This window comes from Clarias gariepinus, chromosome 10 (assembly GCF_024256425.1).
Source record: "Clarias gariepinus isolate MV-2021 ecotype Netherlands chromosome 10, CGAR_prim_01v2, whole genome shotgun sequence".
Taxonomy (NCBI): domain Eukaryota; kingdom Metazoa; phylum Chordata; class Actinopteri; order Siluriformes; family Clariidae; genus Clarias; species Clarias gariepinus.
Window position 1 is genome coordinate 19,437,840 of NC_071109.1, and position 17,529 is coordinate 19,455,368.

Here is a 17,529-nt window from a genome sequence, read left to right on the forward strand (position 1 = left end):
CAATTGTGATCAGGAGTTTTAATGGCGCAGAAGATAAAGTCGGACCAGCTTGGCTTTCATAGCAGGAACATTGCCAGCAATATCACAGGTAATACCAAAATGGCCAGAAGCTTATAGCATTGCATGTGGACAGCTATTGAGCATGATAAAATATGAGACTGATGGGAAGAGGGTATGCAGTATATTATAACATGGGTATAATGAAATGAGAAGTCTGTTATTAGGCTAACACAGGATTGAGTTACAGTTGTACATTCTCATGGAGCAAATAATGCCTGAGCCGGGGTTCCTTAGGGTTTCTCATTTTTAACAATATTATCCAGCGCACAAATTTCTTCATTCTTGCTTCTTAACTTTTTTTAGACTGTGGCCTACCACCACTCGTCATTAATAGTTAACAGAAGTGTTTTTGGCTGTTCAAAGTTTTTGAAGTCCTACACACACTTACACACAAGTTATAGTGGGAGATGGTGATTGTAACGGTGCCAGATGGTGATTGTAACATCGCCTGATGTTTTTATTTTGTAACTAGTTTTTATCCAGACTGTCACCAGTGGTGGGCACCCCGCCCAAAAAAAATCTAAAAGGCATGCTGCAATCTGAGAGACGTTCTCTACTCCTACATCTGGCTGCCCAGCATGATCGCACAGCAGGGCTGCATTCAGTAGCGAGAGTGGAGACAATTCATCAGACTGTTTATCTGTTGTTCGTTCATGAATGTTTCACAAGCAGTCTTTATTGCAATCAGCTCTGCAGTACTGTCAACAGTCAATGTACATGGATGCGCACACCAATATGCAGATGGTGAAGTCAATTGCAGATTGATTTTTGATCAGCGTTAAATGTATTAGTTTAAAATTAAGTATTTCCTGTTTTACAACTCGTCCCCTTTCATGCTAACTAACATGTGTGACGCAAGTTTGACGAAGACAAGGAAAAACTCCCTGAGATGGCAATAGGAAGAAACCTTGAGAAAAAACAGACTCAACAGAGAACCCATTCTCATTTGGGTGAAACGGATAGCAGGGACTGATCTGCATTCATACTGTGTGTTAGAAGGCTGGAAGATGTTTTTAAGTTAGTATGGAGTCCAGTTCATTATTGGATAACAGGTGAGTCTTTTGACTCTAGTAATGGGCTACAAAAATTACTATATAAAGCAGTAGGTAAGCATGTTTTTAGAAATGTTTTAGGGCAGTTTGAATACTGTACCATGTATTTATATAGGAATCTTTATAAAGATGTCCAATGTCTGAAATTTTATGTGGGTTGGAATTGTTAAAACAGTTTAAAAGTAAGCAAAATCCCAGTGGTGTTTTTTTTTTTTTTTTTTTTTTTTTTCCCCTGTGGACAGCTCGAAGCACAACCATTTACTAGACCCAAGGTTCTTTTCCACCTTTAAAAAAAAAAAAAGATCCTGTGTGTTTTACTTGTTTTACTCAGGTTTTTCTGCCCAGCCCCTCACACTCACTTTGCCCCATACAAAGAGCTAAGTGTTGGGGCAAAATATGAAGGTGGAAGGGATTTTATGGTGCGTGTGTCTGTAGGTAGGGCATTGGGGAGGGGGCTCATGTGCTTGAGCATGAACAGGAAAGTATGCAAATCATTTGTGTGCTGCTGCAATGTGGTTTAATGGGATTGTATACTTTTTTCCTGTATGATATTTAATCAATTCAAATCAGCTAAAAATGATTTAACTCCATTCTCCCTTCTTGTATTTTTATATTTAAAAGTTGACCAGTAGCTGGTGAAGTCTAATACATTTTAAAAGAGATTAAAAGTAAAGGTGCCGTATGTGCATCCTTCTGCAAACCTATAGGGCGTCCAGTTTCTCATTTCAGTATTAAGCTCACATCACTGTTGGTTCAACAGCAGTGTCTTACTTGAAGGACAGAACATTATTTAAATGGGAAATAAAATCATTGAGGGTTTGACAACCAAATGCCACACATTCAGGAGGCTAAACATTTCTCATTTTACACACTAGGTCCTTACTATACCGCAAGGCTTAAAACTCCATTTGAGACAGGGCTGTGGATGTTGTGAGCTGTGGAACTGTGACTTTGAGCATCATGATAATCCCTTGGTGTTTGCTGTTGTGGCGTTAGTACTTGATTATCACTTGCTTTATAGTTCTGTCACTTTTATGCGTTAATGCCTCCTCACTGCAAATGTTTGAATGACCAGACAAGCTAAAATCAATGTCTGCTCAAAAAACATAATTTCTACTACTGTCATAAAAGCAAGCGAAAACTGTTGCTTTATTATACATGCACGCTTTCAATCGCATCCATTTACGCCTGTTTTTTCTGCAAGCCAGGGTCACTTGAGCAGAGTTGTAAATATTGTACAGCAGCCTGTTTGGCTCTCAGTAGCAGCCGTTGCTGTGAATGAGTGGAAGTGTCTGTCTGTAGACTGGAGTAGCAACAACTCCAGCAGGCTGGCAGGGAAAACCAAACAGCCTGTCAACTGAAAGGCCCCTTGTGTTGTCCTCAAATTCCAGCAACCACATTAAAAAGTTAGAAAAACAAAACATTATTGCAGCTGTGACTACGCCGTGACTCCCACTCCCCCTGTACAGTGACAGTCAGCGCGTTTGCACCCTCCTGCACTCGTAGATCGGCTGAAATGTTGGACTCTGATCTGTGAATGTCCATGCCATGTTTAAAACTCTTAGTACTTCAACACTTCTCCACTGAACAGTACTACTCACCACGTCTTGGCAATGACAACAAATCCAAATGCAGGCCTGTCACAGTATCCTGGCCGAACGACTGTGCCACATTTAAATCACATAAATCTCCCTGTGAAAGTAAGTATATTTTTATTTGATGAGATTTAGCAAGTTATTTCATTATTGCTGTCCATTCAAATTCCAGCCTGAAAATGCTGAAAACATTGAGTGGTAAACCTGTCTTTAATGTCTGCAGACTTTCCAAACATAGCTACATTCAAGTAAGATACAATGAGATTAGGTGCAAACCATACCAAGGTTAGGCCATTTGGCTCCATAATGATAATAATAATAATAATAATAATAAATCAAATGGCAGTCACAGACTGATATCACTGTGTCAACAGATTGAAATTCCAACACATTTTAGAGATTAATTATATTTGGAGCAGAAGTTTTGCCGCATAGAACTTTGATAGAAAGATGAGTTGGTAAAACAAGTGAACATATTTTCAGTGCTTATTGGACTTTCACTCATTTGTGGCAGTTGGTGCGGCGATGTGCATGTCTTCTCGAATGACACACGAGTTCAATAGGTCCTGCTAAACCGGTCTTGTTTCATAATACCTTTTTAGGAGTTGAACAAATCAGTAGCCTATATGGCTCGAACAGTACGATTACTTGTCCAGGCTATTTGCTTTTATTCCTAGCTGTGTGTGTTTTCAGGCTTGCAAACACCTATGCATGTATTTGTGTATGTGTTTTTGTTTATATTAAAGAAAATACTCCCTGCTGATGTTCACTAATCAAAGGTTATTATTTGACAATTATTAATTTTTCAACTATATGTGCCTTACAGATGTAAGAGTCATTTCAGGCTTTAATTGTAGCATGTACTACTCATTCTGGATCCCATCTCTGGTTCCAACACGCATCTACTATGCAGATCAGTTAGTTCTGACACAGGCATGTGCTACGTAATGTGCAATCTCATTGTCTGATGCTGTCGTGCAATGCATTAACTTGATGAATACAAGTGAAAAGTGAAAACTGGTTTAGACACTTTGCATTGTGCAGAGTCAACTAGAAATGATTTCAGGACAAGACTTTTAACTAGAACTCCTTGTAATTAAAACTCTCTTGTAATCCTGTGCCATTAAAAGCGTCATTTATTTATTGATTTATTTTTATTATTTTTTGGAACATCAGAAGTAATAATAAAAAAAAAAAATCCAAGGCATCTCTGCTTTTTTTTTTTCCAGTTCTGTCGCCATCTTTCCAACCAATAGTTCTTGTACATTTTCTGTACAAGAAGTCACATGATGGTCAGCTTCTGTGTTTAAGTCAACCCGGAGAAAGCATGCTTGAAAGCTTGAGGATCAGACATGCTTCTGTGGGGATCTCCAGCTAAAAAATTATGTAGCGTGTCAGCCTTGTCTGTAGTGCAGTGTACACACCCATACCTCCACCGAACAACTCATTGCACGTGATTTAAGTTTTGTATTATGTGGTTTGGCATTTCTACGTTCTGTTTTCATGAAAGTCACATAGCGTGCACCTCATGACATTATCTAAAAATTCATCTACTGCTTTATATCTTGCTGCTAAACCATGTTACCTGCCTAACTGCTTGCTCTTGGCTAGATTCCAACTGCTTGTGTTCGCAGAATATTCGCAGTATTGCACAGTTTTGTTTTTTACCTAGGGGATTAAAGTAGGCGTGCTTATCATGTTAAAGTAACCTATGTTCTTTTTTTTTTTTTTTGTCATTTACATGTAGTGGTGTAAAGGGCACTTCTGTAAGAGGCTCTGTCCTGCTTTCTGTCTGTTACAGAAGCCCATCTGAAGGTGTGCCCTCAAGGCTTCTCGTGCTGCACTCTGGAGATGGAGGAGAAGTTGAGTCAGCAGAGCCGCTCGGATCTGAAGGCCCCAGTTTCCCAACTGAGCACCAGCCTGCAGAACACCTTCACACAGAGACACGAACATTTTGACAGTAAGTCCTATGCTCGCTTTGTTTTACACACACACACACACACACACACACACACACACACACACACACACACACACACACACACACACACGTAAACAGAGAGTGAGACAGACACAAATTATAGTGTTCCTTTACAACGACAGCGAAAACACTAGGACACATCTTTGCAAATACAGGAACTAGAACGGAACACATCTGTGTAACTCCATTACCTGCATTTAGGTGTATTTTTTTATTTTTTATTTTTTTTTTTTGGAGTCACCCTCGTTCCTGTTGTTTTGTCAGCCACCTTCTCAGCTCTGTCCAGCGATTTTTTACTGTCACCTAAATTCCCAGATGGTTCCAGCAGAGGGTGTTGTGAAGCTGAATGGTGTGTTACATTGTGCCTCTTTTTCAGCTTGTATATAAATTTATATCTTATACAGATTTTAAAAGTCGAGACAATCTTTATTTATTATAGGCTACATGCTTTTGACATTTTAAATAACATGGATAACGAGAGAAGTAAGTAAATCATGCATGCCAGAGCATTAGCTTATGTCTTATTGGTAATATTTTATAAAATGTAGACAGTCAACATACAATACAGCCAGTAGATCCTGAGGTCTAAATAAGTGATTTGTGAAGAAAATCAGAAAAAAGAAACAAAAGTGTGGAAACATTACAGGAAGAGCTTCAGTGCTGTTATTCTCTCCAGGATCTACTTCTCCAAATATCTGTACTGATGGGGTACTGATTATTTATTTGGGTTGGTTTCCAGCGTTTCTAAGCTCAAAAATATTTATAGATCTATTCATGTTCATAAAAAATGTCTACAACAAACCCGCCAGGATCTGATCTGAGATAAGCATGGAACGGTAATTCGAACACCGCTGTCCAGAGACCTAGTGTGTTCTTTCCACCTGTCCCACAGAACACACATTCTCTCACACACGTACAGAAAAGCTTGTCAGACAGACCACACACACACACTCCCGAGCCAGGCTTCCTTTCTCCTGCGCATGTGGCTGTAAATATCAAGCTGTGGGGAGGGAGATCAGATTTCTTGTCTTCTGAGGGTAATGGGATGCATGGGAACATGTGACAGGATCTGCTGATTCACCCAAGCAGGGGAAAACCCCACACACATGCCTGTGTGGCACAGAGAGACAGGGTACCTATCGTCACATTCAGGTCATAAAGTCTTGCAGGTGTAAACTCAGGTGTAATTTACAAAAGAAATGTGCAAGATGAAGTGGTTTGGGATGAAAGCTTTCCAATGAGCTGCCCGTAACTGTAAATGCCAGTTCGGGTGTTTTAAAGTTGAAATTACCGGAGCTGTTGCACTTATTAGCTGATTCACCTCGGTCAGGAGAGTGATGCTTAGATAAACTTTGATGTCAGATGCGTTCTAGTGATCAGTTGTTATGCCCCGTCATGCTACTAGGCACATGTTCATTGTAAATCTATTGCTATCCACTTATCTACTCAGGGAGTAACTTAAAACTTGAAATTTGCATCCTTGTCTGAACATCTGATTATCTTTTTAGAAAGCCAGTATTCAAATAATGGAATCTGTATAACCAGTGACAAAACACGAAAAGCTAAGCAGCCTTCGCTCATGCAGCAGGGTGTGGGCACCCAAGTACCAAGCTCTCAGGACAAAAGACAATTTAAAATGTTTTCATTTTCCAACTCTATTATACGGCTTAAACGACAATGCATGAAGCTCGGGTACCTTGTATTTTGATTGAATTTGTTTCGCACCAGACACAAAGCTACACGTGCATGCACACACAGCATAGCATGCCTCAACAGCTTTGTCATACCGTTGCTTCTCTTGCGTGTAGCTTTTATTTTCACTTTCCTTTTTCATTTTAGTAAATATGACAGAAATCTGTAAGAGGTATAAAATTGCCTCCACAAACATAGACTATTTATTAAGCCAGTGAGAATTCCCAGCATGCTTTTCTGAGTATCCAAGTTGTTGCAGCATTTTAAACTACATTTTAAACTTAGTAGTTATAATATACTTGAGGTTTGCATTTTAAGCTACACCAGAGTGCACATTGCCAAAGGAAAATACTGTATACTGAGGTATTAAGCTGAGATTCATCAAAGCTTTTTCTGTCTGCACGTGTACCATAAGTGGTAAATGATACTTGATTGCATCCTATTAAATACACTTTTACTCTTTTCTATTGGTTAACCAAATATCTCTTCATTAACTTAACTTTAATTAGCATTAAAGATATCTAAATAATGAAATTGCACATACATGCTTAAATTAAGAATTTAACTAATTACATGGATTTTGTGTGTATTTGGCAGAAAATTACTGGGAGTGAAATAAAATCTTACAATCTGACTTGTATTATGGTGGCATATGACACTTTATGAATATGCATTTTTGTGGAAGAGAAAGTGTAGAACGAATATCATGTGATCATAGCAGGGGAAGAGCAATTCATTAAGGAGGTTTTATGGAGTGAGACACAAACACCCCACACAAAGTCACCAGGTTTTGCATGTAATGAAAGTGAATGTGAGACATAGTTTTTCTAGCAAATCTTTGTTGGTCAAAGAAAATTTTTAAGGAGTGATGCTGATAAATATATGCACTCCACCCAGATGTGATTAGGAATGTGACGTTTCGGAATGCAGTGGCAGCCCTATTCCTCCTCCCTTATTCCTCCTCCTTGCTCCCATTCTCTGCCCTTTGTTCCTTTTCTCTCCTTTGCTCAGCCTTTCATGCCTGTGCCAGCTCCAGGTTCTCAGTTCTTTTGAACTATTACCGTGGGAATAAGCTTAGAAGTGCTCGTCAGTGAAAACGGTGCAGACACTTTGTTTAACGAGCTAAACAACCATATAACTGTAAAATGCTAGACTTTCTTGGTCTAACAATGAAGACTAAATAAATATCACCACATGACAGCGTAGTTTTACCCTGATTTTGAAACTTTTAAAACCATAAAAGAGCTGTTAAAATTTACTTGAAGTAGGTGAATTTCTCCCATGGAGTAAAGTGTTGCCACTGACATCAAACAAGTGCGCGGGCCCACAGGAACCAGCACTGATTGTATACAGTGGACTTGAGATGTGGATGATAATAACACACCCACAATTGAGCAACCAGAACTACAAAGTAGAACATTTACCGTAAGCACTGAAGATAAATAGTCATTAAGATAAAATGAACATAAGTATGCATGTTTGTTTGTGGGATGTGGTGAGAGTAGTCTCAAGGTTTCACTCATGGCTCATAATAGATCCCCTTCAGTCTGTCTGGTCTGGGTAGCTGTGGCCAGGTCAGGATTGGCTACAGGATTAAAACCCCCCTACCCAAACTCTCATGTCTTGCACCACAGCGGCGTGGCAGGGTGCCTGCAATCCCACAAGAAAAGAAAGGAACTCACCAACTAATTGGTACAAATGGGAAGCAATTACTGGTTGGGACAAGAAAGGTCAAGAAAGATGGAATAAATTGAAGGATGAATAGAAGAGAGCATCGAGCTGTGGTGACCAGAAACCTCTTCTTTTTTTTAACTTCTTTTTTTTATGGACAGTTCAGGCACATGTATAAATGTTACAGAGGTTTTCCTGGGTAATAGTACAAGCATGCAGACCCCTGGAAGAAAAAGAAAAAGTCTGGCCTATTCTCATGCCAAAGTTTGATGTACTTTTATTCTCTAAATGGGTAGTCTTGCATGTAACTACTGGCTAATGGATAGCTCACTTTAATTAACATACCAGTGGGAGGTCTCAGACTTGTTTAATACTAATCCATTAGCTTTCATTTGATGATGAAAAACTGGTTACATTAACGTGACTTGGACAGTAGCTTTTTTTTGCTGGTTTACAAAGAAAAAAAAATAGTATGCAAAAACTTGGAGTGAAAAAAAATATAGTGATGGTTTCTCGCTTTGCTGAATAGTGACTTACCTTTTCTATTTCATGCATGTCTGTTTTCAACATCCTTCTATTTAGTGCTCTCTTCTTCTTTTCCACCCATTTCCTTATCTCTTACTTCTCCAATCCATAACTCATGGATCTGCTGTACGACTATCAACTTTTGGCCTTGTTTACCATGTAGCTGGATTGGGAATTCGGTAAAATCGCACTAAAGAGCTCATATGCTTAAAAAGGAGCGGGCTAGACTCCCTCCCTGTACACGCACCACCTACTGTTTTCTGAGTCTATGCCAGAGTGAAGTGGAAGTGATGGTGCCTGGCTAGCTCGGGTATATGTGCCTGTCAAGGTCTTTGGAAGCAGTGCTGTGGTATGCTAGTTCTGGTACAGTTTAGTGTTGGCATAATCCCACATAGTTATTTCTGGTATTACTTGGACTGATGTAACAGTTGAAACAAAAACAACTGTTTAACACCCAGACATTTAAGTGCATCAAATTGTTGTAAATGAGCAGGAAGGACGAAGTTAATACAAAGAAAAAGACTGTATGTATTGATACTTATTTCTGTGCATGCGTGAGGATGAGGGGGGAATGTTGAAGCATTTCAGTGGAATTCTCATTTTGTTCAGATTAAGGAAGCCTGGGCCATTGGGAGAGTTTCATGGGAGAGGGGCTGGATTATTTGTGGTGAGGAGGGGGGTTGACATTCCACAGGATGAAGTAGGTCATTGTTCCCTGTCTCCACTGAAGAGGGCTTTCTGAAGGAACTGATGAACTGAAAGCAGAGCATAGGGAATGAGGGAGGCTCGAGGCAGGGTACAGGTCCCTTTTTGGTAAAGGGGGTCTGCATTATTCAGTAATCCTATTGAAAGTTCCTCTCTGAAGGACAGAGCAGGAACAGCGCCGAGACAAAGGAAAAAACGAATGGAATGTGACAACAGAAAAATGCCATTTATGGTGGTCAGTCTCAACTGGCTTGATGGGTGAGATGTTACCATTTGAACAGTAGGCTGCCCTTCGTTCTTCCTTTCACTTTTCCCGTCAGCACTTTTCCCTCATAATAAAAATATATTTTCCTAGCGGTTGCAAGAAAGTGTTGGGAAACCAATGTTGGGTTGAATGGAAAAGCTTTAATGACTTTGAGAATAACCCACACTTATCTAGCCTTACTGGCAACACCAGTGGCTTTTCTTGGACGTGAAAAAACCTTTTTGGAGTATGAAACTTGTATATGCAAGTTTATGTATATATTTATTATATGAGAACATATGTGTGTTTGAGTGAGTAAAACGGGTAAAATATCTCTAGGTTTTTAAAAGGTAAAAAAATTGTGATGAACTTGCTGTTTATAGTTGAGATGTGTTACTGGTTATGAATTCCCTTCTGTTCATCTGACAAACATAGTTACATATTTTGTCCCAGTAAATAATGAACAGACTTTTATATCAAGGTTTGCTTTGTTTGGAATGTCCTTTCTAATCTAACCTCTTTTGTTTTACTGTTCCCTGTTCCTTGTAGAGTTCTTCAAAGAGTTGCTCAACAATGCTGAGAAATCACTGCACGACATGTTTGTCCTCACCTACGGGATGATGTACATGAAGAACGCGGAACTCTTTAAACACTTTTTCCGTGACTTGCGGCTCTACTACATATCAGGAAGCTCTGCCGTGCATCTTGACAACATGCTGTCAGACTTCTGGTCCGAGCTACTTGAGCGGATGTTCCGGCTTCTCAATGCACAGCATGAGTTCAGCGATGCATACATGGAGTGCGTAAGCCGGCATACAGAGGAGCTAATGCCATTCGGTGATGTGCCACGCAAGCTGAAACTGCAGCTGAGCAGATCCTTCATCGCTGCCCGCACCTTCACTCTCGGCCTGGCGCTCATACCTGAGGTGGTCAGCAAAGTGTCCACGGTGAGCATGATGATTCATTCACAAGGATAAAGATCCTGAAATAGAATGTCACCTTATTGTGATTTTTTTTTTTACCTTTTGGTTTATTATTGATTAAAAGCTCTCTACTGTAATTGAGTGGTCTGGTTACTCATCAACCTCTGCTGTGGACCTTTGCACTTTTTTTTCCTTCAGCTGAATCGGATTAACGGTCCTTCGCTTGCTCAGTATTTTTCTTTGTCATTCCTTCACAGGTGAGTGCCTCTCCAAGCTGCGTGCGTGCTGCTATGAAGATGCTGTATTGCCCATACTGTACAGGTCAAGTGGCCCTGAAGCCATGTAAAAACTACTGCCTCAATGTGATGCGTGGCTGCCTGGCTAACCAAGCTGACCTTGACACTGAGTGGAACAACTTCCTGGGTAAGGAACGGGTGTGGGGGAACAAGGTGTGAAATTGGGTATTTCCTGCCACTTTTTTTGTGACAACATATAATTTAAGGGCTGTGCATAATGACTTCTAAAGGCTAAGGCTTAGCCTGTTGCTAGACTTTTAGCGTATCCCTGTTAGATGCTGTGACTCTGCTGTGATTCTTGACGATAAAATACCATGGACTTACCCTGACACACAATGTGACTGACTAGGGGTGGCTTTGCTTACCCAATACAGCAGCTCTGTGCCGCCTTGTTAAACCCACTTGCTGTTTAACAGTTTTTAAGCACAGCAGCCTGTGTTGTCCTATTAGCCAGCTCTGTGGTTCCCCCAAGTGGTAAACATCAGTTAATGCAGCCATCACAAACTATGCATATATACATTGTTCAGCTCCAGGAATCAAGTGCCACCACTCTCTTGTTTACCATTTCCCACCAAACGTAAACAATGACTAGTGAAGCAAAGTTCAAGCAGAGTTAAACCAGATTGCTTTCAGAAAATGTTACAATGTGCAGTGCTTCAGATCTTTCTAGTCTTTCATACTTTCCTACTTAGTCCACTCATGTGTTTTTCTTTTAGATGCTATGCTGAGTCTGGTTGATAGACTGGAGGGGCCGTTTAACTTCGAGTCAGTAATAGATCCCATAGATGTAAAGATCTCCGAGGCCATCATGAATATGCAGGAGAGCAGCATGCAGATCTCACAGAAGGTTAGTCATTACCAGGTTTTCAACAACGTTATATTTTACCATTGAACCAATTTTGGTAACTATTTGAGCATGTAATGATGCTGATTTTAAATCCTTGCAAAGATTAAAATATAATGTTAAAGGAAAGTATATAAAATATTTACTTAAGCCTCATTACATATTGCACATGGTTTGTTTTCTTTGCTTCATAATTTCAGTTTTTAATTTTTATAATTTCTATTAATTGCATTTTACTTTAACATGAATTCTGATTCTAGAAATTTTTCCGTGCAAAACTGAATTGGGCAAAATAAAATAAAAAAATCAAATTTCTTACTTTTCGTACACTTAATACTAGGCACATGGTAAATGTGGAAAGAAAGACAGGTCACTTGGCTTGTGATTGTAGAGTTTTCAACCTGTTTGGGTCCCTCAGGTATTCCAGGGTTGTGGCCAGCCAAGGATAGCATCACGTTCCCGGCGTTCTACTAAAGACTCTGGATTCCCTGGTCGCTTCCGACCATACAGCCCAGATGCCAGACCCACCACTGCAGCTGGCACCAACATGGATAGACTTGTAAAAACATATATTTTTTTACTTCTTGGTTATTACTTCTAGTTACTTCTATTGTTTAACTTGCCACTGTTGGCAATTTGATTGTAAGGTAATTTTATGGAAGATGAAAAAGAGTCTTTTTCACTCAACTCTTCCCCCAGGTGGCAGATGTAAAGAAGAAGCTCAAGCATGCCAAGAAGTTTTGGTCTACTTTACCAGAGACGGTCTGTGTTGGAGACAGGGTCACACAGGGTGACGAGTGCTGGAACGGCACAGCCAAGAGCAGGTAAGTGGGAACAGTTCCTCACTGTCGGCAGTCTATTTATTGCAATGTTTCTTTGAACCTTTTTTTTTTTTTAATTCATTCATTTTTTTTTTTTTTTTTTTGCTATCTTAGGTACGAGTCTGTGGTCTTGGGCAATGGCTTAGCCAATCAGGTCTCTAATCCTCATGTTGAAGTGGACATCACCAAGCCGGACGTGGTGATTCGCAGACAGATTGCTGTGCTAAAAGAAATGACCACATGGCTGAAAGCAGCTCATAATGGAAACGACATCACGTATGAAAACGGTAAGAACTGGTCGCAGTGGCCCAGACTCCTATTAAACATAACATCATTACTGCATATCATCAGTGCTTCAGCTGGGCTCAACAGGTTTAGTCTTCATGTACATTGGGCCCATTGTACTTACAGTACAAACTGCTGAATCTATCTAGGATGCCTTTTGGTAAATTGTGTACATCGTCAGGCAAAATTGTTTTAACTCATTTGTTCTCTCCTCTCTTTTTGTTAAAGAGGATGGCAGCGGAGAGGGTAGCGGCAGTGGCTGTGACTCATCCTCCTGCGATAGTGACAAGGATATGTATTTCTCCACACCAACGCCCGTCAATCCCGACATCAGGGTGAAAAAAATAGAGTCCTCCAGTGGTGTGCGGCTGGCACCGTACAGCCTGGTGCTGACCCTGGCAGGTGTTGCTCTGACCCTTCTGACCTCCCACACCAGATAAGAGTGCTTCTGAGGAAAAGGACGAGCATAAGCGTGGAGAAGAAACTGTCAGTGGGCTTTAAAAAACAAAAACAAAAAAAAAACATACAAACAAAAGAAAGAGACCACCTTTAAGACTATGGTCTGTTTGCCATCTAGGAAAGACTCCCAAGTTATTAATACTCAAATAACTTCACCCTAATATTTTTTTTTTTCTTTTAATACAAATGGACTCTTATGTACATGGGATTCTGAAATGGAAACACGTCCCTTTCCTACCATTTTCACCTGGACCTTGCTTCACAAAGTTATCAGTGTTTACAGTACCACATGGATATATGTATATTCTTTTTTTTCCCCTCAAAAAGAGCTTTAAAGGCTGAACTATGCTCTATATTTAGGTGTTTGTAAAAGTGTGAAAGTTAGCGTGAATGACTTATTGTTTAAGAGAGCCTTTCCTAAGATAGCTTATTAATGAATTCCTATACCATGTTTGGACTGAGTAAAACGAAAATGTAGCAGTACACAATCACCGGAGTTAAACACCTTTTAAGTGCCATACAATCTGATTGCCAAATTGTATGGCATAGATTTTGGCAAGCCTTAAGAAGAAAGTCCCCGTATAAAGCTTTTCTGTTTGTCATGGTAAAAAAAGTGGGCCAAGCCCCAGAAGATGGTACAGAGAAAAAATAAATGGCTAGCATGGGCAGATTTGAGGGCTTTTTTTAAAAAAGATTCTTCGATTAGGGAGATCTTGTCCTATAAATTGTATGGAGTGATTTTAGAAAATGGAGCTGAAAACTTTGGTAAGTTGCCCAAGTTTTCAGCTGATCTGAGAGCTGATTCGTTCATAAAAGGCCAGCATATACAAGGTGACCTGATAACAGCGCCTTTTAAGTGAGGATTCTGCTCAGACATAATCATTCAACTTAATTCATTTAGCTACAGCACGCACACTGCGATTGAAACAACCTGAGTGCGCGCTGGCTCTTCTGTGCACGGGTGCGCTTCACAAGGAAGGAAGTCGCACACACCTGCACAAAGTGTACATGTGAATTAGTTAGAACAGATTTTAAGACATGGAAGTATAATAATGAAAATAACACAGGGTTTTATTTGATTGTTTTTAAATTTTGCTAGAAATGTATTCTAAGGTGTAAATCTATATATTGGGTACGACAGCAAATTTGCCTTGTCCAGAATGACTGATGGTGCTGACATGAGTGAGATGGAGTGGTTTCTGTATGTGTGTAAATGTTTTCGTTCTTTTCATTTATTTCTCACTGGTTTAATGTAGACCTATGAGATTACCCTATTTAAATCCATTCTTTCCATCTGATAACCATTTCTGCATTACGTTCGAGGCTTATTTTCTCCTAACCCGTAACCTTGGTACGTTATTTTTAATGTGTCTTTACATTGGGAGAAAAAGGCATCTCTGACAACAGTTTTTGTATTGTGTGTTTCGCAGCTTGTAGACTGCTCTACAGGCTTAAATACTGGTAGGTTTCTTTTTGTTGACTGACAAGTACAGTGTTGCGTTAAAAAACGGCAAAGGTCCTAATGTTACACCTTCTAAAATTAACCCATCTGTCTCTCAGCAAACTGCTCCCTCCTTGCTCTTGTACAGTAAGTTATTTAACTGCATGTCTAAGTTCTTTTACAACCATGACATAATGTCCATAAAGTGCAGTATTGGATAAAAATATATATTTATATCTGTAGATGGTTGCATTTTAACAGTTTCATAATTGATCTGAATTTGTATTGGCTTCAAATTTTATGTAATGTAAAGCTTTTTGTTTATAAACCATTGTCATTCCTTTTTTCCCCTCCACTAGTTAAGTAAGGATGATATAAAAGGTCTACAGAGTGAATGATGGTGTTGCCCATAAACTCATGAGTGTCTTAGTGTCATATGCACTTTTTAAATTGCTATTGAAAAAGCCCAATACTTGGAGTGCTAATAAGAATCTCGTCAGTGTCTGTTGATTGGAGGCCAGTTCAGCACTCAGAGAACCCAGTACAGTGGTCGAGCATTTTTAATGGTCTTTTAAGTCCATTCACATTTATATGCAGGAAAATAACCCATTAGTAACGTATCCGTTGTTGTGCGTGAAGAGAATAAATGGAGAGCATGTTAACTTGTCTCCATAACAAACCTCCCTTCTGTTGCGAACAAAAACGGAACAGCCGTTTGAGGTGAGACGAAGGGTTAGACTGGGAATACTGCTTTTTCTTTTTTGATCCAACAGTCTTAAGCAGGAATACTGAACTACAGAATAAAGATTGTGTAGTCGTTGGCCCCGAACAATGAAACGGCGTCATCTTAGAAAAGGAGTTACGAGAGACTCGAGTTACTGAGAGTAAATGATGTAAATATGGAGCTGTTGGTTTAGAGAGGTTGGTCTCTGAGAGGTTATAACAGTACAAGTCTTACTCTTTCAGAGGATAGACTTAACATGGGGAGGGGGGAACATGTTAAAAAAATGTAAAAACAAAAAAAAAAAAAAAGATGTATTAAACACATCGAAGTCTTGCCAAAATAAAGACTGCAGATGTTTCAATTTGTTGTGCTTTTTGTCATTTCTCCAACGCCGATTTAGGCCAAACAGATTACTTGATTGTTTCATCATTTGTATGCTTCCCACTACTGCAGTACTGTTCAGAGAACTTTTATTATTTAAATGTTTATTGCTAAGGAAGTAAAGTATTTGCTGTTTACATCCTTCAAAAGAAATAAATGATAAAATAATACTTCTATTTCATACATACAGATTTAAAGAATCCAGAAAATGCATATCATGTCTTTATTTTGAGGTGGATTTTTTATCCTGAAATATGTTCTGTGGTGAAGGGAAGGATAAGTATACAATTAAAACATGAGGATGCACAGTAAGATAAGTAATTAATTTGAATTTTAAGGGAACTGCGTGTGTTTTCAAACATAAGAGCCCTTAATGACTTTAATCGTGTATTTATCGTGGCTTTGATTCCTGCTAGTTCTGAGTTTAAGCCAAGTTTAGCAATCATCCAAACAACCACCATGCAATGGTAGCACTATTTATGTTATCACACACAGATCTAATGTTCACATTAAACATCAAACACATCATTGTAGGGATTTAACTGATTTTTTGAGCTTATGTAATTTGTATACACAAATGTATTTTACATAGAACGGTGTATTAAAAATTTATGAATTAATATTTTGGGGCTAATCAATTTGATAAGCTAAGCTGTACATTAAAATAAATGTATCATTTACATTACAGTATATTCAGAGACCACCCCTGCTATAGGACATTAATCAACATGCTCGGACCAATCAGATCAGCAATGTTGTATTACAGACAGTAATTACATGGCCTGGCCCAAAATAATAGAAGTCAGACACTAATATTTACTTGATCGTCTTTAACTATTGAGGTGGAAATCCTGAAAACTATTAAAAACAAATCCTGTAAGTCATTTACTGGGTAGGATCAAAGTTACAACAGATTCTTCAAACTTCTTCAAAAGGACAAGTCTTATACAGCAAACAGTTTCAGCCTGGAAAAGGAGATTTATTTCTCCCAGCCATTCCATTTTAAACTTCCCTGCCAACATAATCTACGCCCCGTACATTGTGTTCTCGCATACAAGGAGTTGATTTCTCTATCTGTCTCTTTCTATTCTATCTTAGGCTTTGTCCCACTACAATCTAACAAGCTTCTACAGTCTCATAGCGCAAGGACAAAGTATTTTTTTAATGCATTGTTTCGGCAAATTTATGCAATGTCACAATTATTTTTTATCCAGAGTTGCCTACATTTTTGGTAAAAATCTTTTTTATTGATAACAGGAAAGCTGAATCACTCTAAAGCACATAGCAATGATCTTCAGTTGGCTTAGGGTCAGGACAGTTTGGGCCAATTTATGTGAAAATAATTCTTCATGCTCCATGAATCACTATTACACAATTTGAATCTGGAATATACCCATGCTTTTAGGGGAGTATTAACTCACTGAAGTGATAACCTGGTCATTCCGTATATGCAAGTCATAATCTGACTTCATTTTATTGCCACATAAAATTGAGTTTTAGACTGACTCTAGACCAGACCAACTGAATCAACCCTAGATCATAACGCTGCCTCCAGAGGGTTTTACAGTGGGCACTTTGCATGATGGGTACTTCACTTCCATTTTAACCCCGCACACACACACTGCTCTGGAATAGGGTCATTCTTAATTAATCAGACCTCATAGATTTTCTTTGCTTGCAATAAATTACATCATTCTTCCTTTTTTTATAAAAATGTGAAATAGTGTTTATTTCTGCCAGAATTAATTTAATATTACATACTAAAGCCATAACTTAGGATGAATAAATTGATGTAAAACATGAACACAATTTTTTTTAATGAAAATGTCT

The 17,529-nt window shown here is 39.0% G+C and overlaps 1 protein-coding gene across 1 annotated transcript in view; it reads left to right on the forward strand.

The window, feature by feature from the left end:
* The window catches only part of gpc4 (glypican 4), a 32,702-nt gene extending 17,023 nt beyond the window's left edge, over window positions 1-15,679 (forward strand). The window contains exons 2-9 of the mRNA XM_053505885.1: window positions 4,509-4,667; window positions 10,075-10,472; window positions 10,706-10,871; window positions 11,461-11,591; window positions 12,007-12,147; window positions 12,288-12,412; window positions 12,524-12,696; window positions 12,923-15,679. Of these exons, the coding sequence (XP_053361860.1) occupies window positions 4,509-4,667; window positions 10,075-10,472; window positions 10,706-10,871; window positions 11,461-11,591; window positions 12,007-12,147; window positions 12,288-12,412; window positions 12,524-12,696; window positions 12,923-13,134 (1,505 nt within the window). The 3' untranslated portion in view covers window positions 13,135-15,679. The remainder of the gene's footprint in view (window positions 1-4,508; window positions 4,668-10,074; window positions 10,473-10,705; window positions 10,872-11,460; window positions 11,592-12,006; window positions 12,148-12,287; window positions 12,413-12,523; window positions 12,697-12,922) is intronic.
* The last annotated feature ends 1,850 nt before the right edge of the window (window positions 15,680-17,529 follow it).